The 27,091-nt window shown below is 37.1% G+C and overlaps 3 protein-coding genes across 3 annotated transcripts; 2 read left to right on the top strand and 1 right to left on the bottom strand.

Moving 5' to 3' along the window:
* On the bottom strand, positions 1,858-5,189 carry LOC18783697 (mediator of RNA polymerase II transcription subunit 6). Its single transcript, XM_007217690.2, has 5 exons — positions 4,787-5,189; positions 4,084-4,258; positions 3,713-3,782; positions 2,557-2,666; positions 1,858-2,317 (listed from the first exon to the last, which is right to left on the bottom strand). Exons 1-5 carry the CDS (start codon positions 5,026-5,028, stop codon positions 2,156-2,158), a joined length of 759 nt encoding a protein of 252 aa, XP_007217752.1. The 5' UTR covers positions 5,029-5,189; the 3' UTR covers positions 1,858-2,155.
* Positions 7,923-11,118, top strand: LOC18783573 (probable disease resistance protein At5g63020). The gene is made up of 2 exons (XM_020560233.1): positions 7,923-9,162; positions 9,262-11,118. Exons 1-2 carry the CDS (start codon positions 7,995-7,997, stop codon positions 10,710-10,712), a joined length of 2,619 nt encoding a protein of 872 aa, XP_020415822.1. The 5' UTR covers positions 7,923-7,994; the 3' UTR covers positions 10,713-11,118.
* On the top strand, positions 22,464-26,606 carry LOC18783569 (probable LRR receptor-like serine/threonine-protein kinase At1g05700). The gene is made up of 13 exons (XM_007215976.2): positions 22,464-22,603; positions 22,708-23,245; positions 23,332-23,807; positions 23,895-24,027; positions 24,105-24,176; positions 24,287-24,358; positions 24,446-24,526; positions 24,709-24,875; positions 24,990-25,207; positions 25,296-25,422; positions 25,511-25,579; positions 25,669-25,858; positions 25,974-26,606. The coding sequence occupies exons 1-13, from the start codon at positions 22,519-22,521 to the stop codon at positions 26,380-26,382; spliced, it is 2,637 nt and encodes an 878-aa protein (XP_007216038.2). The 5' UTR covers positions 22,464-22,518; the 3' UTR covers positions 26,383-26,606.

The raw sequence follows: 27,091 nt of genomic DNA, 5'->3' as shown, positions 1-27,091 counted from the left end.
GAACTAAACTTATTAATTAAATGAGAATAATATGGTAAATTCACACTTTTTATAAAAAATTAAAATTAAATAAAAAATAATAGATCCTATTTTTATGGAACACTTTTTAATTCTAAAAAAATTTTAAATTTTTTTTAAAAAAATGCCTCTCGCAAGTGCGGAAGCGCGTGCAGAGAGGCTAGTTATTATAAAGAGTTGAGTCTAGACGTTATTTTTAAAGTTCGGTTCTTCACAAAAAGGTCCTTCAAAAAGCATTTGCAATCCACAGTGAAAATAGATCTGGGAGTGATACTTGTGTTGGGTGTGTAATTGATGACAATGACTTTTGCCTTACGAACTACCACTATTTTGCATTACGACAACGTCGGCCCGGTGGTTGTCCTTGAGATTGTTTTTTGGACAAAAGGTGTTTGATATTATGAGCCTAGGTTTGTGTGGCTATTGTATGTAACAGCAATTTAAATGTGAGTGTGAGTAGTGACACTCGAACGGACATCACTGAGGCCGAGTAGTACTCCAAGAGGTTGACAAGAAAAAAAATATGGGGAAAGGAAATTTATAAGCGACATCCATGCATGTCAAAGAAAAATCTTTGTGGTATTGTTAATTTTAATGTACCACTTATTTTTACATATATGCTATATTGTGATGTATAAATATGGTGAAATAGCCTCTTATATGTAATGAGCTAAATAGTGTTCTTAATAATATATACGTAAATATATGATAAGAGAACGTTAGTCGGGTTTGGCTCTATTAAGGATTTTATGTTTAAAAAAATTTAATATTAGTCATTGAGTTGCATGTAAGTATATATTAAAAAATTCTTTAATTAACTAACTTATTTAATAGATGACTGATATTAACAATTCTTAATAAATCTGTAACATAACATTTTTATTGGACAAGCTCCCACGTTAGTGTATCTCTTATCATTACTTTATATCTATTATACCTCTAATTTCTGAAAGTATTAAAGGAAAAAAGCTCGGCTCCTCTAACGTATTCTTATAGAATTTATTTATCACCTCCCAACCAAAAATGAACACCTATGAAATATTACGGTACTCAAGTTACACCTTACGGGGGAAGCATTTGTCAAATATTTTAAGCTATAGTTGAATAGTGTCACTCTGATTAATAAGTAAGAAAAAAAAAAAAAAACAAAGCCATATGATGTGAATTGCATGTTGTTTATTTTCTCCCAAAAGTTTTCCAAGTTTAGATAATATAAATTATCAGTCAATGAGAAGATGTTTTCCTTCCTGTTTTCATGGTCGGCACGCATGCCCTATACCTCTCATTTTCAGCAAATATCTTTAATCAGATTTGTCGGGCAAGTCATTTCACAGGCCAAAGTATATATATGTTCCTGCTATGGTCACTTTATTTTAAGTAAATTTATATGTCCACATGGAGATGGAGTAAAAGGAAAAACAAAGACACAAATATTTTCACCTGCTCTGCTCATTTGCATGCGACAGGTGGCAGCCACCATGAAAGTTGAAACTGACAGTAACACAAAATATTAGAGAAAAGAAAAAAAAGTGATGCGACACCAGCGCACGACAGCTTCTGCAGCACAAGCAGCGCAGGCCCTAGTGTTTCCTCCTTGCACATAGGTTGCATCATGGCTGTGTGGGCTTCGTCAAAAAGAAGTCCAATCCAGGCAATAGCTGATAGACTTGGGCTAAAATTTAGGATTTTTTTGGATTTGGCCTTATGGGTTGGAGATGACCTTAGGTTATATGAAATAATTGTCTTTGAACTCAAAATATTGTTGAATTAACCTTAATTTTCGCCTTAAATGTTATAAAAAAAAAAATATCAAAGAGAATTATTTAAGGATATGAGGACTGCTAGAAAGTAACAGTAATGTTTCATTCATACATGACTAATATCTTGTACAAAAGCCATTTTCATATAAGTATGTCAGTATGTTACATATCTAAACAGCATCGTAAGACCCTACCTAAGCATTCTGAGTACTGGTAATACGCAAACTCAGAATCTTCAGTTATAAACTTACAAAAGAGATTGGTTGATACTCTGTCAAAGTTGCAAAATAAGTATCCATTCTTGTCAAGTGGGTAGTAGCTTCAGTGTTATACATAGTTTTCTACTCTTAACAGGATGCAGAATTGGAAACTCTACTCTAAAATTTCATTCTTTTGGCGGGGCCTTGATCAATGATAGGATCCATCTGAGGTTGTTGGGGCTCTCCAGCTTGCTGGGTTTCAGGGCCGTTCTCAGCTTCTGCTGTGGGAGCGGGAACATAGCCTTCTGGAAATGGCGGTGGTGGTGGGGCTGGTGGTAGCTGCATAAACAGAGTGATTGTTAGGAGTTATTCCAAGTGATACATTTGTGATGAGATAAAAAATCACAAGTTTCCCTTCCCAGATAGCCTCCAGCACATTAGCTGCAAAGCAATCTTGATCGTCTTGCACATTGTCATCCATCATATTAATACTCATCCATTGCTTTAGTGCCATGAAATTTATTCATTTCAATATAGGAGCATGGGATAATATTTGTGGCAATACTATGCATAATTACCTTGCGCTGTAAGGATTGAAGAATATGGTCTACTCGCTTTACTTCCTTAAAGTCAATTGTCTCTTTGGTAACCTTTGATTCAAAGGCTGCAGTCTCATTTTCAGAGTCAACTGCATCAAAAAATGTGAACAAATTAAAACCAAGAACATTGAACTCATAGTGACACACAAAAAAGCAACCACTTAAACATATGGAAAAAGGACATGCAAAAACTAGTCTTCTCATATTTTAATTGTGCACAATATGCAGAAGGTTTTTAGCATTGCATTCACCAATCATCCTTATATGCATGATACTATATGAGACCATCTTTAAAAGGGTATGGTTTCAAGAATTCAACCAAGATGATCTGTGATCAGAGAGCAGTATGATCCAGGCATAGTTGCATACATATCAACCCAGCCCAAACTAATCCAACAAATTCTTGGATTCGATTGGTGAGCTGGCATTGGTTTTTTAATTTCTCAACTCCCTGAGGTCAATTTGGTTGGAATTTGACCTAAAATCTGATCTGAACTGTCCCATGTACACCCCTAGTGTCCAAGATTCTCATGTTCCTTAAACAAATCTCTCATGAAACACAAAAGCAAACCAGTAATAGATACTGCACTTCAGAAAAATTGATAACTAGAATACATGTCCCTAGAACTTGAAAGCAATGGTTGGACAACAAGAGGTGGTTGCACGATTTAGTATGCTAATAAGCCCTATTCCAACTCTTTTCTTGCCAAAACTAAACCAATGAAGTGTTCATTTTGAATTCATCTGTTTTGCATGATAATACTTTGATGAGCGAAAATATAGTGATTTATCATGATCGAACTTGCCTCTATTACTCGTAACTCTCAAAGACCCCTAAAGCCAAATAACAAGCACATGGTAAAACTAATCAAACCATGAGAACTTGGGAAACATCATGGTTTTGCAAGGCATTTCAATCTTCAACTTTCAAGCTTGAGATATAATATGAAAATGAACAAAACTGATACGACTAGACCCTTCCCATAAACTTTTATGGAATACCAACAAAAGTAAGTTACTGTTGCTGTAACAACAAAAACACTGTTGAGAACCCTTCCCACTGCTGACATATTATCATTTGTTTAAGCTCATACTCATATAATTAAGCAAAAGGAGAAAATAGAACTCAATATACCGTATCCAATCTTTTCCAGCTTCGAGGCAGCAGTGGTAAAAGCCTTAGATATATAGTAGAGAGCACGTCCCTGCAACATGTGTAGACAGAAAATCAGAATGAATACAGATTTTCCTTTGAAATATTAATCCCAAGATCTATGAACGCACCAGATAATAGTACCACTATCCAACAAATGGATGGCATGCGCGGTCTTAACTTAGATACTACACAGAACAATAACTAAGCACAGGTTCATACAAGGACTTTAAGCATAAATTTGAAATTACTCGAGGATAATAATTCTTTTATGATTTTCTTATGGCACCGTTAGGCAAATGCCATTCAGTTAAGTCCTAATTTGTTCAAACCACTCCGAAGAAAAAACTTACAATTCGAGCTGCAAAAACATTGCAAAGCTGTGGTGCTTGGTAAATTGTACCATCCAAGACATAATAAGTCAGCATCGGTGTAACTTTCTCCGGACCATCCCTCTTTTGCTTGCGGAAAACAAAAAGGTGTGGCTCCATTACTTCATTCAGCGAGTATTCAGTGCCTGTCATTTTCCTGTAAACCAATCAACTAACCATCACGAACTGTGCCTAATCCCAACCATATGGGGTCAACCACAATAGCCATATGAACAATCAGCATTCTGGTTGAGTGGGGTGATGCCAACGAAACCACACAATTTTAAGTAGTTCTTTATTATATTTATATCTATTCAAATTGCTCCGTCGATTAACCTAGTCAGGTTTCAATAGTCCATACAACCAAAATAATTTGTAACTGGGTTCTGCTAATAACATTACAAACCTCTTCTTTTTAATGATCATGCCAACGTTGAACACACAAATACCACGCAGTAATGTTTCTTAAACCTCTTCTTTCAAATCCCTAAACTTCCACGCCCTTTAGCTTTAACCACTACATGTCACACAAATTCACTTAATTCTAACTCCAGAAGAGTCCAACATACAGGACACTAATATAATCTTCCCAACAAATTTCAGAAACCCTAGCTACCTAAAATTCACAAGAAAAAGTAAAAGCTGAAGAACATTTCCAAAAATTGGGGAGGCGGGTTTTACTTACGAGAGGTGAGAGGGGTCGAGAGGGTGAATGGAGCGTTGACGAAGCTGTTCATTGTTGCAGGTCCAGTCGTAGAAAGGAGAGATAGCGAAGTAATCGAAGACCAAATTGCGATCGAGAGGATACGAGTTCAGCCATAGCTGGTCCTTGAAGCATATTCCGGTCATGTCCGTGCCCGGTGGTTGTACTGCCATGGGCGGCGGAGTGCCCTCCATGCTCGGCGGTGCCATCGGTGGCGTCGCCATTGATTCTCTTCTTCCTCACTCTGCCTCCTCTTCAGGCAACAGGCGGGCGGGCAGGGAAAGGTAATGACTTTCCTCACTGATTAATTAATCAAATCCCATGGGCAAAATTGCTGTAAAAATAAAAAATAAAAAAATAAAAAAAAAGGTCATGGGCAATTTTGTAACCTAACGAAAGTTCTGTTTTGCCCCGATGCGATTTGTTAACCAACCAAAAGCTTTCCTTGCAATAGAGATTGGATTCACTTCAGTAAGGGCTCATTTGGGACTGTTTCTTTAGGAAGCACTTCTATTCATAAGCACTTTTAATAAAAGCGTTTTTAATATAAAGTTGTTGAAAATTTCATCAAAAATCAAAGTGCTTCCTGAAAAAGCACTTGGGAGTGCTTCTTGAAGAAGCATATAGCACGTGCTTCTTCAAAAAGCGCTTTTATGATCCAGAAGTTCTTCTAAACTTTTCTGCCAAACGCTGTCAGAAGCGCTTTCGGTTGTCAAAAAGCGCTTTTAGCACTTCTAGAAGCACTCCCAAACGAGCCCTAAATGTGATCAGGCTACTTAGTATTTTATATTAATGATTAGTTACATATTTTTAATTAATTTTGGTCATCGAATTATATTCATTAAATGTGTTGATAGTCTCTTAGATGCAATCTAATAACCGAGATTAGAAGTATGTAACCAATCCTTAACTTAAATACTTATTGGAGAATCTCCCACTTAATTGATTCAATATGAGTTAATCAATGTCAAATGCATCGAATTGAATTCACACACTACATTTGTAATGGAAGGGATGGGTGTCATTAGGATTCAAACTTATGAGACCACTAAATTGCAAGTAAACACTCTTACCACTGAGTATCAAGACAATATGAAGTACATTTACCCTATCACTCCCTAACTTATTCAATGGAATTATTTGGTTGATCTATGAGCTCCTTAAATTTGACCCCAATATTCTTATAATTGTTTAAAACAAATTAAGTTTTCAGTTTAGGCTAGGAGCTTTGAGTGCTCTAGTATGCCCATGAGCACCAAGAAAAAGAAATGAAAACATATTGCCTTGATTTTTGTTAACATTCTTCTTTGAATAATTCTGGTAGGTTCACAATGGTTTGGGATCAATTTCCGGCTTGGTGCAACTCATTCGAGTTCAAATCTCCAAGTTTAGAAGACATCTTTCTTTCAAAAATTATTGAGCCCTGCTTTCAACCCTAACAATATTATTGGCTCATTAAAAAAAATTCTCAATTTGTGCATTTCATATTTTCCATGAATTATAAGTTGTAAATCTTATTTTAGGATTGTCTCAATCGGAATAAAAATTTGCCAAAATTTTAAGAACTCGGAAAGAATATTTTCATTAAATTCTAAAGTTTTGAAATTCCAAACTCACCTTTAAGCCTTCAAAATTCTTAAATTTCAAAGTTTTCAAGTTATGGAGGAAAGAAGAAGAAAATGAGAGATATAACAAACTTAAGAAGCAAGGAGAAAGAAAAAGCAAGAAAACATACGGATCGACAAATTTGTTTATCTGAGCGTGAAAAGAAATTGAAAATCAAATATTAACCAAATAAGTATGAAAATTTTCTCACAACTTTCAACCCTAAATAATTCAAAGCTCTCAACTCTTCTCTATTCCTCTTTTGCATGTTCATCTTACTATTAGAGCTAGAGCATTTACACATATAGACTTGTATCATAAGGCAAAATAAAAAGAAATGTACATAAAAACAAAAGATGTAAATAAAAAAGTTCATAGTGTTGTAAAATGAACAGTATATTGAGTTGCACGTAAAGTAAATAAGACAATATTTAAGGAGGTAGTTCACGACCCGTAGGCCTTCTACTTCCACGTGGCATTGCTCCGTCAGACTTTCGCCTATTGTGGAAAATTCCCCACGTTCGGCCATGCTTACGTCATTAGAGAGCAGCAGTAGTAACTTTTTCACTATATAAAATAATAGGACTACAACTTTAATATTTACGATCTATGTGGCTCACTTATTTTTCTCTCCTCTCACTTTCCTTTCTTTCTTCCGCTAATTGAATGGAAGCAGCCAAGCTTCATGTGGGTGTATAGAAAATTCCTCCAAAATATGGCTGAATAGAATCCAATATATTTACAACACATGGTGCTTTGTTGAGAAGGATGAAAATGTGACACATGGTGCCATATTTTATTATCTGAAAGGGTGGCACTAGGGGTGGGCACTCAAATTGGCGAACCGGAAATTCGAGCCGAACCACACCGAACAAACCCGAAAAAAACCGAGTTGACCAAAAAGTCAAAAATCGGTCAAAAACCGAATCGGACCGGTTTGGACCGGTTCCGGATCCGATTTCATATCTTCAAAAACCGAACTGGGCCGAACCGAACCGGTGAAACTAAAAAAATATATAATTTTAATATATATTTATATTTAATGCTATATTTTTAATTTCACTAAAAAAACCTAATATTTATCCAAGTTCAATGTCAAAATATCTCTATTTTTTCACTTTAATATTTATTTTTTATATGAAATTGAATAATTTGTTAATTTTCAAGTAAAAAAATAATATTTCAATTGAGAATTGTATTAAAAAACAATTTAAAAAAATACTTTTTATAATCTGGTTCAAAATCGAACTGGAACTAGAACCGGACCGAAATCAGTTCAAACCGAACTGGACAGTTTTTGAAATTTTTTTATTAAAATCGAACCGAATCAAACCGGATAAATAATACCGGATTGATTCTAATTTGAAGCAAAAACCGGTCCAAATCGAATCGTGCTCACCCTAAGTGGCACTGGTCAATGGTCATGAGATGGGATATTTCCAATTTGGATCTACAGTATAATTCCATCAATTCTGGATTGACTTGCTCTCATCAGTTTCCAAATTATTTTTTTGGCTAAATTTCTCCTTTCGTTCTCTTTAGCTAGAAACAACGAAAATTCTACGGTGGCATTATTTTTTTAATAATGGGCAACATCTTCTCGATCTCTATATCATGTGATGGCATTCTTTCTGGCTGCTGGGATTGTACTGCTGGGCAAGCAGCATACCTATGTATGCTGAAATCCAACCTTCATGATCTGCAAACTGCTTTAGAAGAATTAGCAGATCAAAAGAATGATGTGCAGAGAAGGGTTGAGAATGCTGAGCAGCAACAGCATTTGAAACGTTTAGACCAAGTACAGAGATGGATATCAAGGGTGGAAGCCATGGAAGCTAAAGTCAGTAGCTTGGTAAGAGATAAAGATAATAGCACTCAAAAAGTTGAGAAATTGTGTAAATTTGGAGGTGGGTTATTCAGTAACTGCAAAACCCAATACAAGTTTGGGAAAAAATTGACTAAATTTTTGGTGGAAGTGAATGCTTTGCAGAGGAGGGGAGTTTTTGAAGTTGTGGCTGAAAGGGTACCTGCAGCTATAGTGTATGAAAGAAGTACTGAACCAACTGTGGGCATGGACTCAACATTTGGCAAGGTTTGGGGTTACCTCGAAGAAGAGCAAGTGGGAATTATTGGCTTGTATGGCATGGGAGGTGTAGGTAAGACTACCCTTTTGACCAAGATCAACAATAACTTCCTCCATACCCCCAATGATTTTGATCTTGTGATTTGGATAGTGGTCTCTAAGGATCTAAAGCTTGAAAATATTCAAGATAGCATTGGGGAAAAGACAGGGTGTTGTGATGACTCATGGAAGGATAAAGATTACCTTAGAAAAGCTGAAGACATTTTCAGGGTCTTAAAATCAAAGAAATTTGCATTGCTATTGGATGATATATGGGAGAGGGTTGATTTAGCCAAAATTGGGGTTCCTATTCCTGACAGACAGAATAAGTCCAAGCTAGTATTCACAACTCGCTCTGAGGAGGTGTGTAGCCGTATGGGTGCTCACAAAAAGATTAAGGTAGAGTGTTTGGCATGGGACAGAGCATGGACTTTGTTTCAAGAGAAGGTGGGTGAAGAAACACTTTATATTCATCCAGATATCCCTAAACTAGCAGAAATCGTCGCCAAAGAGTGTGACGGTTTGCCATTAGCTCTAATTACAGTTGGTCGGGCCATGGCTTGCAAGAAGACACCCCAAGAATGGAATCATGCAATTCAAGTTCTAAAAAGATCTGCCTCTGAATTTTCAGGTATGGGAGATGAGGTATTCCCCCTTTTGAAATTTAGTTATGATAATTTACCTAGCGAGAAAGTTAGATCTTGCTTCTTATATTGTGCATTATTTCCAGAAGATTTTCTCATTCACAAAAGAAGATTAATATATTGTTGGGTTGGTGAGGAAATTTTGGATGAGTATGATGACATAACTGGAGCTCAAAACCAAGGGTATGATATTATAGGTACTCTGGTTAATGCATGTTTATTGGAAGGTAGAGAAGATTATGTGAGAATGCATGATGTGATTCGTGACATGGCAATGTGGTTGGCTTGTGAATGTGGGAAGGCCAAGGAGAATTTCCTGGTGCATACAGGTGCTCATTTGATTGAAGCTCCCGATTTCGAAAAATGGAAAGGTGTGAAAAGGATGTCACTAATGGCTAATCAGATTGAGAATCTAGTAGAAAGATCCATATGCCCTAGTTTGTCTACCCTGTTTCTCACTAATAATCGTTTGAAAATGATAAGTGAAGGCTTCTTTCAGCATATGCCCAGTTTAAGAGTCTTGGACCTGTCAGAAAACAAGGGTATAACTCATTTGCCAATGGGAATATCAAAATTGAAGTCGCTACAATATCTCAATCTATCGCAAACGGGCATAAGAGATTTGCCAATTGAGTTGAAGGCCTTAGACAAGCTCAAATATTTGAACCTGGAGTTTACCAGTAAATTGAATATGGTTCCAAGGAATGTAATTTCAAGTTTTCTGATGCTGAGGGTGTTGAGAATGTATGATTGTGGTTCATCAGACGATATTCTATTTGGTGGAGAAGAATCTTTAGTAGAGGAATTGGTGTGTTTGAAACACTTGGATGTGTTGACTATCACCATAAGGTGTGTCTCTGCTTTCAAAAGATTCTTCACCTCCCCCAACTTACTGACCTGCACTCAAGTTCTATGCCTTGAGTCCTTCACCTGTGTGAGCTCCCTTGACATATCGCCGTTGACAAACATGAAACATCTGGATATCCTTAATATTTGTGATTGCGAAAGCATGGAAGATTTGAAAATTGATTTGGTTCAGGATGGAGCGGCTGCACAAGCACCTAACGGTCCTTGCAACTCAATCACAATGATCAAAAGTTGCTTCCACTGCCTTCAGCGGGTAAGTGTGTATGAGTGCCCCAAACTAAAGGACTTAACATGGCTTATTTTTGCTCCAAATCTTGTAACTATAGACATACATGACTGCCCTGAAATGGAACAAATAATCAACTGTGGGCAATTGAGCAAAGTTGAGGAAGTGGTAGAAGATTTGAGTTCATTTGCAAAACTTAACAACCTGATATTGATCAATCTGCCACAGTTGAAGAGCATATATGCAAATGCATTGCCGTCTCCATATCTGAAGACAATTGTTGTATTTAACTGTCCCCAACTGAGGCAGCTCCCATTGGATTCCAGTGCAAGCAAACGTCATATCGTCATCGAAGGAGAGGAAGACTGGTGGAATGAGTTAGAATGGGAGACAGAAGCTACTCGAAATGATTTTCTTTCCTCCTTCAGAAATTTAAAGCTTTAACATAACTGGCAATTGCTGTATTAGTGTTCCTTTCATGCCATGATATGTTTGCTCCCTTCTGTACATATATCTTTACTAAAGAAGGAATTGATAAATGCTATAGTCGTAGCTTTGTCAAAAGTTGAAGAATAGTGAATGGTAAACAATCTCAGTACAGGGTAAACAAGTTTCTGACTTAAATATGTAGGAATTTTTTAAAATTAAAAAAAAAAAAAACTGAAATATCTAGAATTAATTTGTACCAAATAATGCATGGGAGATTCTTCAATAAGTACATAAGTTAAGGATTACTTAAATATATCTAATCTTGGCCGTTGAATTGCATTCATTAGACTAATTCTTAACATAAAATACTTATGTAAGAATTTTCCAATAATGCATATATAATATAATATCAGATCGAATTTAGATGCGAGCAATGTTATAAAATTTTAGCCCAATCCAACTCCTATGGGCTAACAATCTACAGCCCACGCCATATTCCTTAGGTAACAAGGAAAAGGAATCTTTATCTATATAGAAGGCTCGCGAGTAACACATCATCTCTGAGAGGGAGGCATAATTCGCAGACTTAGGGCTAGGACAGTACACTCGAGTATTCTCCTCCATGTTCACTAGACTAGTTTACAGTATTTTTTTGTCAAAAAAAATAACAAAAAGAAAGAGAAGAAAAAGAAGAGGGAGAAATGATTCAAGCATTCATCCAATTGAGTATCCTCTGAATCGAATATCGGATTTGCCGGATTCGATTAAGCAGAAAATCCTCTGTCGATTGCCTGCCTATGAAGATGCTGTCCGCATGAGCTTCGTGTCGAAAACATGGCAAACCCTATGGAGCTCACTACCAGCCTACCATTTTGATTTCAATTCTGATACGGGACAACCCATCTCTTATTATTATCAAGCAGGCCGGTATCCTAAAAGGAAAAGGTCTGCCGCCACGGCACTGGACGAATCGCTGCTAATGCTCCGTGAGTATGACGATGATCAGAAAAAGGTAATCAATTACTTTAGGCTGAGAGGGAGAGTTCCTTTGCAAAGCCAAGCCTGGAATGTCGACCGTTGGATCAAGCTGGTAACCAAACACTTTGTCAAAGAGCTACATCTCCGCTTCAGTTATGTTGCCGGGGTCCCAAGGTATCGTTTTCCTCCTGCAAGCTTTGATGTTGGGTCATTAGTTGTGTTGAGTTTAAGCCATTGTGTTTTGGACCAAGCTTTGGTTCAAGAGGGGAGGAGGTTTTGTTGCCTAAACGAGCTTAGTTTTTCTTATGTTGATTTGAATGGGCTAGTCACGGACCTCCTTTCTAGATGCCCTTCACTTGTAACACTGGAATTCTACCGGTGCGAAAACACTCAGCATACTCAACTTGGTGATCTTACAAAGCCGATCAAGACGGTGAACATTGAATTTTGAACTCAATTTTGTTATCCAGTTTTGAGTTACTACTTGAAATATTAAACGATTTAGCAAATGTAAATTACCATATTTAGCTCAGATAAATAGCAGAAGAGCTAATAAGTTTGACTCTATTATTGGGGTGCGATGTTTTGATGAGTTTAAGTGAACACCTAAAAAAGGCCCCAGTCTTAATTTTATGCATAGCACCCCATAAATTTTAGGACTTCACCAATGTGTTGGAGCAGGTTTTGGGTGGTTTTCGCTTTTCGTTTCGATTCTATGATTTTCTTTGGATTTTAGTTCAATACAAGTATATAAGCTTTAATGATCAATTTATGTTTGTTTAACTGTTTTACTGTTATTGATTTTGTTTATATTATTCAATAAGGTAAGATCACAATTTGTGTGTGTTTTATGTGCAAAGATCGTATCGGTTAAGCATGTATATATACACTACTTGGTAATTTGGAAAAGTGTTTGGCAAGCAAGAAATAGAGAGAAACTGAGAAAAAATTTCGAATCTCTTCGTATTCCTGAATTGCTTGATTTTATCTTTAATTTTTTCAGAGTAAAATTTGATTACCTATTTTAGAAAAATTAACGTAACCTCACAAATGCAATTACATGAACATAAACTGGAAAGACCAATATGTCTATCTTGAGATTTTCTAAGAAGATCTGCTCCTACACGTTTTACCCTGCATATCACATATCTCAATGAATTTCAAACTGTAACAATATGAAAACAAATAAGTCACAGATATATGCATGTTGAAGGCAATGACGTTAATTTTTTCTTTGAAATTTATTTTATTACTTGATATATAACTGATATTAACTCCTGATGAGTTGCTAGCACTCCCTAGCTAGCTGACTATAGGAACCAAGACATGTTTACACTCCCTGTGTCCATGCGGAGAAAGCAAGAAACGGGGGATGCTCTCCTGAATGTGCCTATGCCGATTTTAGCAATGTATGCAGATCCCAGTTGATGATCAACTATGGGACGCAGAACATTAACATTGGAATTGTTGTGCTTGGCCTGAAAATCTTTGCGTAAGTGTTTGAATAGGAAAATAAGCTTTTGGATTGTTTGTTCGGCTGTGAGGTTGGGTTGGCACAGGGGTGATTCTGGGGAATCGCAGTGGATGAGCTTATAGAATGTAGAGACAGAGAAATATGACTGTGTTGGCCATGGCAATTTCAATGTTTTTTTGAGCAATCTTTAACTTTTGAAACTCAAACACTCATAAGATGTTTTATTAATGGCAAAAAAGAAACCTTTAATCAACAATAGAGATTTGGTAATTAAGCTTCATATCAAGTCAGAGATATCATGAGTTCTTTTTAATTAGGCATGTCATAGAAAGTGACACGATCTGTTGTTCTATTCTAGATAACGCTTTTCAGATTTTTTTTTTTTAAAAAAAGGATCTGGTTATTGCACATAATGTTTTGGGGATTGATCCGAAAGTGCTAAAATTTTCTGTGCTAGGATCTCCTTGACTCTAGAAATAGAGATGACGCCTTACTAAAATGTAATCTAAAGGTAAAAACTTTAACAATATATTTTAGAGGAATGAAAAAACAGTAGGAAATCTGTAACACTTGTATATATTTGTGTCATTGAGTAACTGAACAATGTAAAAATAAGACCTCTATTGCCAAAATCACACTAACATGCTTCTTGATATACAGCAACTTGTGCATAATTTTGAATAATCAGGATAGTTATTTAGACAAAACAAGCAGCATCCATCCATGCTAGTATTCTTTTCAAACAATAATAGGAAGCTACCACTGAAACTACAAATTACTACAATTGTCAATAAAAATAGCTACCCTAATGCTAGTACCACTGTAGCTTTAAAGTGATCCGAGAAACTCCTTCAAGATTTCTCCATAATACACGGCTGGCTAAACCTTCCCAACCAATCACGCGTTTTCCATCTTTAATACCATGAAAACCTTTAGTCTTAACTGATTTTAAGTCATGCCGCCAACATTTGATATGGTTGTCTCCACAACAGAGGAGATTTGTTTCCCTATACGACATTAACTTCTTGTATAAATCCTGAAAGGTACGAAGGTCACATGCAGTGAATAGTTATGGAACCTACACACATAAGAAATTAAGGCCATGTTTGGTATGCCTCACTATGCCTCACTGGACTGGACTGTGCTATATAATACTTAAAACCCATGTTTGGTAAAGAAGGGGATTAAGTTAAATGGGATTGTATCCATCAGTGTAAAAAACCCTGGACTCGCTTGTCTAACATAGCGATGCCGAAATGTGGTTCGCAAAATAGCGAGAGGGCTATTTTGAACACGTGAGTCCGAACTGCTTGAATCAAATTCAAAACCCCACCACCACAGTTCCAATCGAAACTTGCTGATGAGTCTCAATTAGCTATAGTTGCCGTTCCAAGTTGGCTTGGGCTTGTCAAAAGGCAGATTGATATATAGACATAAACTCAGGAAACCAACAAAACCAAAAAGTTCAATATCCAATAATATGATTGAACCATTGGCCAAATTGAAAGGGAAGGAGGAAAAGTTTTCCTGGTGGAATTCAAGAGACAGAGAAAGAGCTCAAATCAATGAGTTGGCTCTGTCATCTAGCAAGCCTCTGCCAATAAAGACCTCCAACAATAGAAGGGGATGCGGAAGCAGATCTAGCTAGCCCAAAGGCCAATTGAAAGACCCGAAATCAAAACTAGGGAGGCCAAGGAAGCAAGCTTCCTTATTTTTTCTGCAGCAAGGAGATGAAGGTTTTGGGTTAGTCTGGAGAAATATGGTGGTTTCGAGAGATAAATAAAGAAAAAGTGTTTTTGAATGGTTTGGGGGCTTTCTTGTTGGAAAAAGAGAGGGTTTTTTTGTTTTTTTGGGGTGGTCACAGTGGAAAAAGAAAGGTAAGTAGAAAAAAAAAATATTTTTGAATTAAATAGGAAGGTAAAAAGAAGAAGAGAATAACAAAAAGAAAAATGAGAGAGAGAAGGAGAAAAGAAGAAGAAAAGGTTGGAAAAAAAACTAAAAACAGAAAAGAGATAAATTAATAACATAATTATTTTTTAGTCCGACACAGCACCAAATATAGGTCTTCACTATTTTTACAATCCAACTCTTTAGTCCGACGCAGCACCAAACGTAGCTCAGTATTTAATCCAGTTTAGGCCAATCCGAACTAATCCAAGACAGTCCTAGAATTTAGTCCAGTTCATAACAATCCGCCGTAACAAACGACCCCTAAGCAGTCAATATTGTCCTATAAGATTACCAAATTATTACCTTTATCGTCAGTTTCTTTTCAGCTGCGGAGATGCATAGGGTGATTGGAGGACACCCCCAAAGCAAAGCCATCAATGAGAGCTGTATGATCTATTGAACTCCTAATACAAACCTCCAAATACTTGATTTTCGAAACTGGAGAACTTGTTTCTTCTCTTAATTCTTCCTTAGCAAATCTGATCAGTATGCATATATATTTTATAAAATAAGTTAATTAAGGTGACAAATATACAATAAATACATAATGAAGAAGAATTGAGCTGTATTTGTGGACTTACAACTGGGGGAGTAAAAAATTTTAAGACCAACCCTTGTTTTGGCGTGAACTTTCCAAGATATTCGAGCAGTTGAAGAAACCATGAAGTGCCAATATCACTCCTGGGTTCTAGGGTAAGATCAACTTCTTCTAGGTTCATAGAATTCAAAGAAAAGGACGGCTGAAGTTCGTGACCGGCGTGTTTGTAAGAAACAAGGTTGGGAGTCTCTATGGTGATCTTCTTTATCATAGTGTCATCTTGGAAATTCAATGTTAATGCCTTGAGTTGGTGACTCAAGATTTTCAGCTCTGTTGATTTATAAGAGACTGACAAGTTTATCTTCTCAAGAAAGGGAAATTTCAAAAGAAGTTTCTCAATATATTGAGCGCGAATTTCACTGCGAGGAGTTTCCAATATCCACTCCTTTAAATTACTGCAGTTGATTGCTTCAAGGTCCAATGGGTAGCATTTCCATGTACAATAGAATTAACGAAGAGTTTGAAGATTGGATGCTTCAATCTTGTAGCTATGAACTCTAGTAGTAGTGTCTAGGTCAACATTCTTGAGCTTGGAAAATCCACAGAGCTGAAGATCTTTTAGGTTTCTACAGGCACGGAATTTTAAATTCTCAATAGAAGGACATCTAGAAAGGAGCTCATTGGTTAATCCATTCAAATCCACAAGTGACAAACTGAGCTCTTTTAGGCAGCTAAATCTCATGCCCTCTTGCTTTAAGGCTTCCTTGGAAATATCACAAGAACTTAACCTCAATACAACTAATGACCCAAGATCAGAACTAGCAGGAGGAAAACTGTACCTTGGGCTTAATTTATCAATATAATTGAATAATATGTTTATGTGGAGCTCCAGCACTTGGACATAGTGTTTGATGACCAATTTGATCCAACGGTCTATATCAGAGGCTTGCTCTTTCTTGTTAAGTGTCCCTGTCAGCCTAAGGTGAACTATCCTTTTCTGAACTATCCTTTTCTGATCGTCCACAGAAGTTACAGACTCCTCACTTTTCCTCTTTCGATCCAGACCATCTTCACTTTTCATACAAAAATTAAATTCAGAGGACTGCATCTTGGGCAGGCAAGCGAAAGAGGATTTGATGCATAATGGATTCCGGCAACTGCGATATTCGATCCATACTAGATGAATGATGAATGTTTTCTGAAGAAACTAAAAAGAGAAATTATTCTACGCTACTGAAACCCTAGCTATAGTTTTTCCTGTATAATATATGTTTGGACTAGCTGTAGTTTAATTAGCCCTATATGTATAAAGAGAATTTATCAAAAATAGCCAAAACTTTATCCTTAATTTCAAAAATGTCAGTTTTTGTAAAATATTTCAAATATAGCAAAAAACTCACTTAAATAGACACAAATGCCCTCAAACTTAAAACCTGTTCAAACCTAAAAAATAAACCTTATTAAATAAAACTTCGGAATATTTTTAACCCACGTTTGTATAGAAGAACATAAGTTGAAATATATTATCCTATTTATTGATATTTTAATCAATTTAAATTTAGTCCCAATCCAAGTATCACCAAACATCGGTTAATAGTATTCAACTTAAGCCAATTCAAGCCAAGATAATTTTTTAGAATAGTTCATGTCAAGACAATCTTCCGTAACAAATGAGGCTGAAAGGACCAACTTGACAAATGACTGAAAGACTTGTTGCCGGATCAATTGCCCAAATCTGTCAGAATGACACCATTATTTTGTCTTTTCTGATGGATCAATCCGCCGAGTGTTCCCCGCATGCATAAATGCTACACCGGCTTCTCAAAGAAGCTAATAAGTTTCAAAATTGGCATCCCATCCCACACGTCACGTTGCCTTTTAAAAGCCACACAACCATATTTGTACAATTTGAGTGACAAAGTTAAAAGAATTTTTCACAGAAAAGAATTGATTTGTGGCCCAAAGAAAAATCAAATCATGATATAAGTCAGTGTTCCCAACATTTTCCACTTAAAAATTATATCTTTGTTGCGAGCTTGGTTGGATTTTACTTTTTGTTGTATTCCCTTTTGTGGTTTCTTAATAAAATTTAGGGTTTGTCCACTACATGTCCCTACAATTTTTATTTCCTAGACACATACCCATCAATCTTACTGGTCATTTAAGTTTAAAATTGGGTTTTACACAAAGATTTATAGAATGATGGGTATATGTCTAGGAAATAAAAATTGTAGGGACCTATATTGGACAAATCCTAAATTTGATTAAGAAACCACAAAAAGGCACAACAATTGACAGGACCCGCCCCGGAATTTCCCGGAAACCGAAGCAGACCCCGTCTTTATTCTGACATCATTCCGATGCCGGGCCCACTTACTAAGAAATCAAGACTTTCTACCAAAATTTTGGTAGAGTCTTCCTTGTAATTGAAGCAATCCCAACTAAAATTACTCAACCTGCAACATGCATAAAATAAAAAATAATCCCAACCAGTAGCATGCTTTCAAAAATCTACAAGACAATAATAGAGTGGCCTCCGGCCTCACAAGTCAAATCTACCATGGCAATACCGAGCATCTATTGAATTTAGATTACAAGAACAGTTGAGTAGAAGAAATTACTCAGTTCCTAACTAGAAAGATGCACAGTTTGAGCTTCGTACACCACTTGCACGCTTCCTAGAGCGACTACTGGCTGGGGGGCGCAAAACAGAAAACATGTGAGTGGAAAAAAACCAGATTTGCAGTTAAAAACAATATAGTAACCCCACCATGTAAAAATAATGCTCAAGTCATGCAGGTTCACAATTCAATAATTAATTACTCAAAACATGATTCATTTAAACTCTTCAAAAAAAACCAGTTATCTCCTTCAAAAAGGATCCCACTCTCTCAATCTTACAACTCCTGTTAAACTACTAAACAAACTCTAATTCCTTACTCACTCAACTATACGTATACATATAAATATACATATATATATATATAACTATAAATAACTATACGATATACTCATCACACCACCTAGGTACCGAGGAAACAATCCAACTGGGGAATCGTTTGACTAGTCCGCAGGATTTCCAGGTGCTATCCTGCGTCTAGGGATGAGCGGTCCAACCGGGGGACAAAATTCCAAAGCTCCCACACCGGAACATCCAACGCCATGTGTAGCTCCCAAACTATGTCCTACGCGCGCAGACTGGATCATCACACACCGGAACATCCAACGCCATAGTGATGACCCTAAACATTCTACAAGGTCTTTCCATACGCCGAAACATCCAACGCCGCATATGAAAAGTGTCCCACACGCCGGAACATCCAACGCCGCGAGTGAGACTGGTAACTGGGGAAGGTACTTACATAGTGTAATCATACAACTTCTCTCAAAATCAAATTCTTCCACAACACCCTCCAACAACCCAAGTATCTCGTCTATAGAGAAAATATAAATGTACTTCCCCACAACCCATATAAAATGCACTCTCCAAAAACCCACAATGCCAAACTCACAATATATTGCCAAGTGCTATACAACTATCATAATCAACTCATGAATATAATATATATTCCATAAGCCATTAAAACATTATGCAAAAATCTTTCATCAATTAAAACCATGAATATGATTGAAAACAAAGTCCACTCACAAGTATTCCCACGCTGCCTGACCACGTGAGGGTTCTGCCTGCTGAGTACGTGCAGTCGAAACACCTATTTCGAGATACGAACCGTTAAATAATATAAAATTACGTCGAAGCGGAAATCACAAATTAAATGCTGAAATTCCCAAATTCCCCATACGTGCATGTTGAAGAAGGTATCCTAAGGTCCGATTACAGGTTTAGGAATTGTTCATGATTTTACGGTTATCGCTAACCCGCAAACTTTGCATTATTGAATCGGAACATCCGGGGCTCCGATTCATAATTCGTGAAGTCCCATACGGTCCTAGGAATACATAGAACAACATATTTTAATTCAGGAAAGATCTAACGGTCGGAACCTATCGAACCCGGATAACGCACAATATGCGAAAATCCGTTCGGTAGTCAAACGACATCCGAATTGAGATCCTGCGAATTCTTATGCGCTCGTGACAACCTAAGGATCTCATCGGGTTAATTTGCAGCTTCACCAGCCTCGCCCACTCGCCGCCACACTCGCCGGCAGCGCGTGGGTGTGTAGAGTAATTCCGGCGAAGGAAAAACTCCACACCCGAGCTCACCCTTCCTACCCTAGCTCCTACTCGAGGTCAGGATCACTTCATTCAACTACGGGAACGTCCAATTCTGGCGGCAACTGGCCGGAATTTCATTTTGAAATCCGGCCAAAACCTAGATTTTCAAAATCAATTCCTACCCAGCAAATCAATCCAAACCCATACAACCATCAGCTAGAACTCAAAAAATGGATGAGAAACCATACCTCACCCGTCTGAAATAGTGGTCGGAGGAGAGAGAACGAGTGACTGAAATTTCAGACGAAAACCGGCCTGAAATTCGTATTTTCCGATGACGTGGCGGCGGCTGACGGCTGGAGGTGGGTCGGGGAATGTCGGCGAGGTCTGGCCGGATGTTTTGGGTCCGGTCTCGCGGTTGGCCGTAGCCTGTGACGGTGGCCGTGCGTTTTGCAGTCGAAGGAGGAGGAGGGACGACGCGGGAGAGAGAGTCGGGAGAAAGAGAGAAAGTGAGGTAAAACTGGAAAAATCTGATTTTTACTCTAACCCTTTTTGAAATATTTACAGTTTTACCACTGGTACTTTTTTGCCCGTAACTTTTTCGTTACAATTCCGATCCAAGCCTACCGTATGTCTACGAATTCGTCTCAGTACCACCTACTCAGAAATACCATCCGCGGTCCCAAAATCCTTCCGATTAAGAAAGTGACCAATTTACTCCTACCCCAAGGGTAAATTCGTAATTTATTCTAAATAGGTTAAAATAGACACTTAATTTGGAGTCGGGGTGTTACAACAATACAACAAAAAGTAAAATCCAACCAAGCTCAGCAACAAGGATATAATTTTTAAGTGGAAAATGTTGGGAACACTAACTTATATCATGATTTGATTTTTCTTTGGCCTACAAATCAATTCTTTTTTGTGAAAAATTCTTTTGACTTTGTCACTCAAATTGTAAAAATATGGTTGTGTGGCTTTTAAAAGGCACCGTGATGTGTGGGATGGGCTGCCAATTTTGAAACTTATTAGCTTCTTTGAGAAGCCGATGCATCATTTATGCGTGCGGGGAACACTCAACGGATTGATCCATCAGAGAAGACAAAATAATGGTGTCATTCGGACAGACTTGGGCAATTGATCCGGCAACAAGTCTTTCAGTCATTTGCCAAGTTGGTCCCTTCAGCCTCGTTTGTTACGGAAGATTGTCTTGGCATGAACTATTCTAAAAAATTGTCTTAGCTTGAATTGGCTTAAGTTGAATAACACTTAACCGATGTCTGGTGATGCTTGGATTGAGACTAAATTTAAATTGATTAAAATATCAATAAATAGGTGATATATTTCAACTTCTGTTCTTATGTACAAACGTGGGTTAAAAATATTCTAAAGTTTTATTTAATAAGGTTTATTTTTTAGGTTTATACGGGTTTTTAATTTGAGGGCATTTGTGTCTATTTAAGTGAGTTTTTTGCTATATTTGAAATATTTTACAAAAACTGACACTTTTGAAATTAAGGATCAAATTATGGATATTTTTGATAAATTCTCATGTTAAAGGAGTTTTATTCCTGTGTGATATTGGGCTCCTGCCACAAACCAAGCCATCCCCAAACTAAAGATTTCCTTCTCTATTTTTAGCCCTTAACGTTGGGCCCAATATTCATATAGATATATTTTAATTAAAAAATATATAAAAATATATATTCCGCGTTAATGAATGTTCCTTCGTTGTGCAGGTTGGTAGTGAAATTATTCAGAGCTGCCTCAAAGTGCGGCGACACGGCATCAATTGACTTGAGACCTTTTCTCGGTCATCGGTTGACTTGGGACTTTGGTGCACCTACCACTGTACCAACTTATATTTACAACCTCATAAATTTGGAAAAAGAAAAAGAAATTAAAAACAAAAGAGGTGAAAATGACTTGGTCGTTGGGATCCAAAGGCTAAATCATACATATGCTCATACCCTTTATAAGAAATTTACACTAATAAATATGTTTTTGAGGTTTGTGTTTTGTGTTGCTAAGTTTAGTGCATGTTTTTTTTTTTTGGGTTTATTTTAATTGGTGTTATATTCAATCGCATGTGGGTACTTCTTACTTATAGATGCACGTAGATCTTACAATGAGTGCGGAGATAAATTCTCTACTGTTGGAGACGCTCACTAAGTTTGGGTTGTTTTTCTGATTGCCTGAAGAAAAAAAAAAACATATTACAAGTTTTGAAATTTGGGTTCTCTTCAACTTGTGGTGACAGCAAATTTGGGTTCCCTGATTGATTTGTATCGTTAGTCTAAGTCAAAGTAAACTCATGTGTTCACTTGGAAATGAAGTACCAATTGGATGTAGTATATTGATCACGATAGAAGCGTTGAATCAAATTTAACAATTTGTCAACGCAAAAACTTGCAAAAAATTTATTGGTTTTAAACAAAGAATCGACCACGTCCCTAAAGCCAATACACATTATTGTTTCTCATTTCACTGCTTTGGCAATATATACTGCAAGTTGATATTCATGAAGTGTCAACTTCCAAAAGATTCCCTTTTCAGACGCAAAACTTGACTAGGTCCATGTTTATTTATTTCTTGCTCCAATTCTACTACTTTGGCAATATATATTACAAGAGAATATTCAAGAAGAAGATGTTAATTTCCAGCTTCATTTCTTCTCTTGGAAATAAATTTCTTTCGGCATAATGGAGATGTTCAGACATCTTCTTTCTGCATTGCTTTGTGGTTTTGCTCTTATACTTGTAGTTCATGCACAAGATGATCAATCAGGTATGTTCATATATTGATCATTTAAAACTTGAAAAATTATTAATTTTGATCATAAATTCACAAACAATTTGGCTAGCTAATGTACTATCTCTCTGATCACTCAGGCTTCATCAGCTTGGATTGTGGGCTGCCTACAAATTCTAGCTACTCTGAGCCAACAACAGGCCTTAACTACATTTCAGATGCAGCCTTCATATCCACTGGTGTAAGCAAAAGCATTGCCCCTCAGTACAAAGCTACTCATCAACAGCAAGCAGCTTATGTCAGGAGCTTTCCTCAGGGGGTCAAGAACTGTTACAGAGTAAACATTACACAAGGAACTAAATATTTGATCCGAGCAAGTTTCGTGTATGGAAATTATGACGGTTTAAATGAGCTGCCAAAGTTTGATCTTCTCTTTGGAGCTAATTCTTGGGACTCAGTGGCATTTGTTGATGCATCTTCGAGTACTATCAAAGAACTTGTCCATGTTCCCACATTAGATTATATACATGTGTGTCTAGTCAACAAGGGCACTGGAACACCATTCATTTCAGCATTGGAGTTGAGGCCTTTGAAGAACACTACTTATGTGACTCCAACGGGTTCGTTGGAACTCTTCCTTCGCTTAGATGTCGGTTTGACATCCAATCAATCATACAGGTAAGCCATTTCATATCTTTAGTAGTACTGGTTTCAAATGTATTCTATTTTCTAGCTACTGATAACAAGTGGTACTATTACTGAAGGTATGATTACGATGCTTTGGATCGGAGTTGGGTACCTTACACCTACAATAAGTGGACACAGTTAACTACCTCACTTACCGTAGATGCTCAAATTCATAATGACTACCAAGTACCATCTATAGCAATGAGAACTGCCAGCACGCCGATTAATGCCAGTGCTTCCATGGACTTCAGCTGGGAATCCCCGGATACATCGACTGAATACTATGTGTACCTGCACTTTGCTGAACTCCAGCAGCTTAAAGCCAACCAGTCCAGAACATTCAATATCACTCTGAATGGAGATTATTGGTTTGGACCTTTTGTCCCAGAGTACTTGTCCACAATCACTGTGTTCAGCCCCTCATCCTTAACTGGAGGCAACTATAGTTTTTCACTTGTTCAAACTGAGAATTCAACTCTCCCACCAATCCTCAATGCCATGGAGATCTACTCATTGATCGATTTATCGCAACCAGAAACTGATGGAGATGATGGTATGTGAATCATTTCAAAATCTTTCTTGTCAATTTAGTTTCAGTATTCAAGTATTTCAGTATTTAATTTGCTTGTGATAAAAATAGTGGCTGCCATCATAAACATAAAGTCAACATATGGAGTGGACAAAGATTGGCAGGGAGACCCATGTACTCCCCAAGGCTACATGTGGGAAGGTCTTAACTGTAGCTACAGTGGATCCCCTAGAATCGTATCCTTGTAAGTCTATGCCTGCTTTCTCTTTTAGTTTTTTTTCTTCTCAACATCATGAATGAATTTATTGAACTTTCGATTAGGGACCTGTCCTCGAGTGGATTGACCGGGGAGATAACTTCATATATATCCAATCTTGCCATGTTACAATCTCTGTAAGTATCTCATGATCAGAAGCTCAACAAGTTAGCAAGATATATACATATAGGTTCCTCATGATGTGGTCTTTAACACTAATTAAATCTATGCATATTGCTTATCTCAGGGATTTATCGAACAATAGCTTGACTGGATCAGTACCTGAATTTTTGTCTAAATTGCCAAACCTGAAAGTCCTGTAAGTATGTTGGATTTGAATTGTGACTGCAAAGCTGTTAATAAATTAGGAAATCAGGGGATCAATAAACTTTCTATTCCTCTGCAGTAACCTGGAAAGAAACAAGCTCAACGGTTCAGTTCCAGCTGACCTTATTCAAAGATCAACAAGTGGTTCACTATCATTGAGGTCTGCTTCTGGCCATAGTAGTTTCTTTTTTCATTTCCATTACAATCTTCTGTTCTTTTATCGGAAAGAAGCATTAAAATCTGTAGGAGTTACTAGACCTATTCATGCCACATTGACTATTATGTTGTTGGCTACAATTCCAGTTTCCATGACTGACTATTGATCATCAACCTTGTTGATAGTGTGGGAGAAAATGAAGACCTATGTGCATCAATATCATGCAAAAAGGAGGAGGAGAAGAAGAAAAATATAGTAATTCCAATAATAGCATCAATTGGTGGGTTTTCTATTCTTGTGGTAGCAGCAGTGGCTGTATTCATGGGCCTGAAAAGAGGAAGAAAACAAGGAGGTAAACTATAAAATTTAAGACGAAATGAAAATTTGGTTATCAAGAATACATGTTCTGAAGTAAACACAGAAATTGTATTCCTATGCTTATGAAACTCCTGATCTATTTTTGCAGTTCCACAACAACCCAATAATCAAATTGATTCATTCGAGTCCAAAAAACGCCAATTCACATACTCAGACGTCCTGAGGATCACAAATAACTTTCAGACAAAAGTTCTTGGGCGAGGTGGATTCGGAAAAGTTTACCATGGTTATGTTGATGATACTCAAGTAGCTGTGAAGATGCTTTCTCCAACATCAGGTCAAGGATACCAACAATTTCAAGCAGAGGCATGTACTCTAAGAACTCATGGATAAATTATAATGACCTCATTTATATTTTTAGGACCAAAATATGACTTTGAAGCTTAACTTGCAGGTCAAACTTCTTATCAGAGTTCACCATAGAAACTTGACTAGCCTTGTTGGATACTGCAATGAAGGAACCAACATGGCACTCATCTATGAATTTATGGCCAATGGAGATTTGGAATCACATCTTCGAGGTAGGGATCTCGATTAAATTGGGACTCGACCTACTTTGAATCCAATATTAAACAAAAAATAAACTGGGTTTTGACACTTATTGTATAGGCGAGGACAGTAATGCAAATGTGTTGACTTGGGAAGGTAGACTTCAAATAGCAACAGATGCAGCACAAGGTTAGCCAGTGGAGACTTTGGGCAATCAAAATATATTAAATGCTTTCCTATTTTGTTTGCAGTAACAAAAGAATGGATTTGAAATGTAGGATTGGAGTATCTGCACAATGGTTGTAAGCCGCCTATTGTCCATAGAGATGTGAAGGCAACAAATATTTTGTTGGCTGAAAATTTCCAAGCAAAATTAGCTGACTTTGGCCTGTCCAGAATTTTCCCAACTGATGGAGGCACTCATATGTCCACAGCTGTAGCTGGCACCCCTGGATACCTTGACCCGGAGTAAGAAGTCTCTGTGTCATTTATTTATGCATGCTTTTCAATTTTCTTTTAAGGCAATGTGGAACTTTATATAGAAGAATGGCAACTTTACACTTGAGTCATATTTCGCTTGCAGGTACCACACAACAGGATGGCTGAATGAGAAAAGTGATGTTTATAGCTTCGGAGTTGTGCTGTTGGAGATCATCACTAGCCGCCATGCAATATCTAGAACACAAGAGAAAGTTCATGTCAGTCAATGGGTTAGCTCTATGCTTGCTAAAGGGGATATCAAAACTATCGTTGATCCGAGGTTACATGGAGATTACGAAATTAACTCTGCCTGGAAGGCTGTTGAACTAGCAATGGAGTGTGTGTCTGACACATCCACCAGAAGGCCAAACATGAGTGCGGTAGTGATAGGGTTGAAGGAGTGTTTGGCAGCAGAGTTGGCTCGAACCAACGTGAGCCGTGTGACTGAATCAACAGATTCAGTTGTGTACTCTATGAATGTGACTACTGAACTCAGTCCCTTGGCAAGGTAATTCTTTGTGTCCAGAAGGTGAATTTCGAAAGCCGAGTAGTTTTCATTTTCCATTTCCTCTGTTTTAAGCTTCATTCATTGTCCAATGCTTCTGTAATTGTATTTGTTATATCATCTTGTGTTGAAGATTTGCGGTTGTGAGGGTCTTCAGTAAGGCTCAGCAACTATGTAATTGTAAAAAATGTACTGGTATGATATTTGTATATGTCTCTGTATCATGAATCATGGTATGATATCATTACAGTTGGTGATCCTTTCCCTTTTTAATTTAAAAGACATAAACAATGCATAGAGAAGTCGATGCTGGTAACAGATTTAACATATTAAGAAGTTGACTTTTGAAAACCACATAGAATTTGCAATTTGCAGGAACCAACCATGTTCTTGCCGCCTGGTAAATGAATAGCTTTTGGACAACAAGATACAGAAGATCCACATTTACTCCCAAAACCTGGATAGTCGGTGTGGTTTATTTCATGAAACTTATATTGGTATGACTACCATTAACAAAAGAACTGTAACAGCAATCTATTAAAATATATATATATATATATATATATATATATATGAGAGCGTGTATTACTAGAGAAAATGAATTTATAGCAAGGAAGTCGACACAGCATGTCAATCGATACAACATCAGAGAGATCTTCCAAACTCAAAAGGTCTCGGTGCAATTAGTAGTGGATCACCTATTGTTGTATTGATTG

The sequence above is a fragment of the Prunus persica genome, chromosome G3 (assembly GCF_000346465.2).
Source record: "Prunus persica cultivar Lovell chromosome G3, Prunus_persica_NCBIv2, whole genome shotgun sequence".
NCBI classification, from domain to species: Eukaryota; Viridiplantae; Streptophyta; class Magnoliopsida; order Rosales; family Rosaceae; genus Prunus; species Prunus persica.
The sequence above is the reverse complement of the archived record's forward strand: the minus strand, read 5'-3'. Positions and strand labels throughout refer to the sequence as shown.

Bases quoted from the DNA above. Each gene is read 5' to 3' on its own strand.
- LOC18783697 (XM_007217690.2), bottom strand. From the start codon at position 5,028: ATGGCGACGCCACCGATGGCACCGCCGAGCATGGAGGGCACTCCGCCG. The intron at 2,667-3,712 runs GTATATTGAGTT...TTTTTGATGCAG, and splicing joins GCTGGAAAAGATTGGATACG to TTGACTCTGAAAATGAGACT. The intron at 2,318-2,556 runs GTAATTATGCAT...CTGTTTATGCAG, and splicing joins TTCAATCCTTACAGCGCAAG to CTACCACCAGCCCCACCACC.
- LOC18783573 (XM_020560233.1), top strand. From the start codon at position 7,995: ATGGGCAACATCTTCTCGATCTCTATATCATGTGATGGCATTCTTTCT. The intron at 9,163-9,261 runs GTATGGGAGATG...CATTATTTCCAG, and splicing joins ATCTGCCTCTGAATTTTCAG to AAGATTTTCTCATTCACAAA.
- LOC18783569 (XM_007215976.2), top strand. From the start codon at position 22,519: ATGGAGATGTTCAGACATCTTCTTTCTGCATTGCTTTGTGGTTTTGCT. The intron at 22,604-22,707 runs GTATGTTCATAT...CTGATCACTCAG, and splicing joins TGCACAAGATGATCAATCAG to GCTTCATCAGCTTGGATTGT. The intron at 24,028-24,104 runs GTAAGTCTATGC...ACTTTCGATTAG, and splicing joins TCCCCTAGAATCGTATCCTT to GGACCTGTCCTCGAGTGGAT.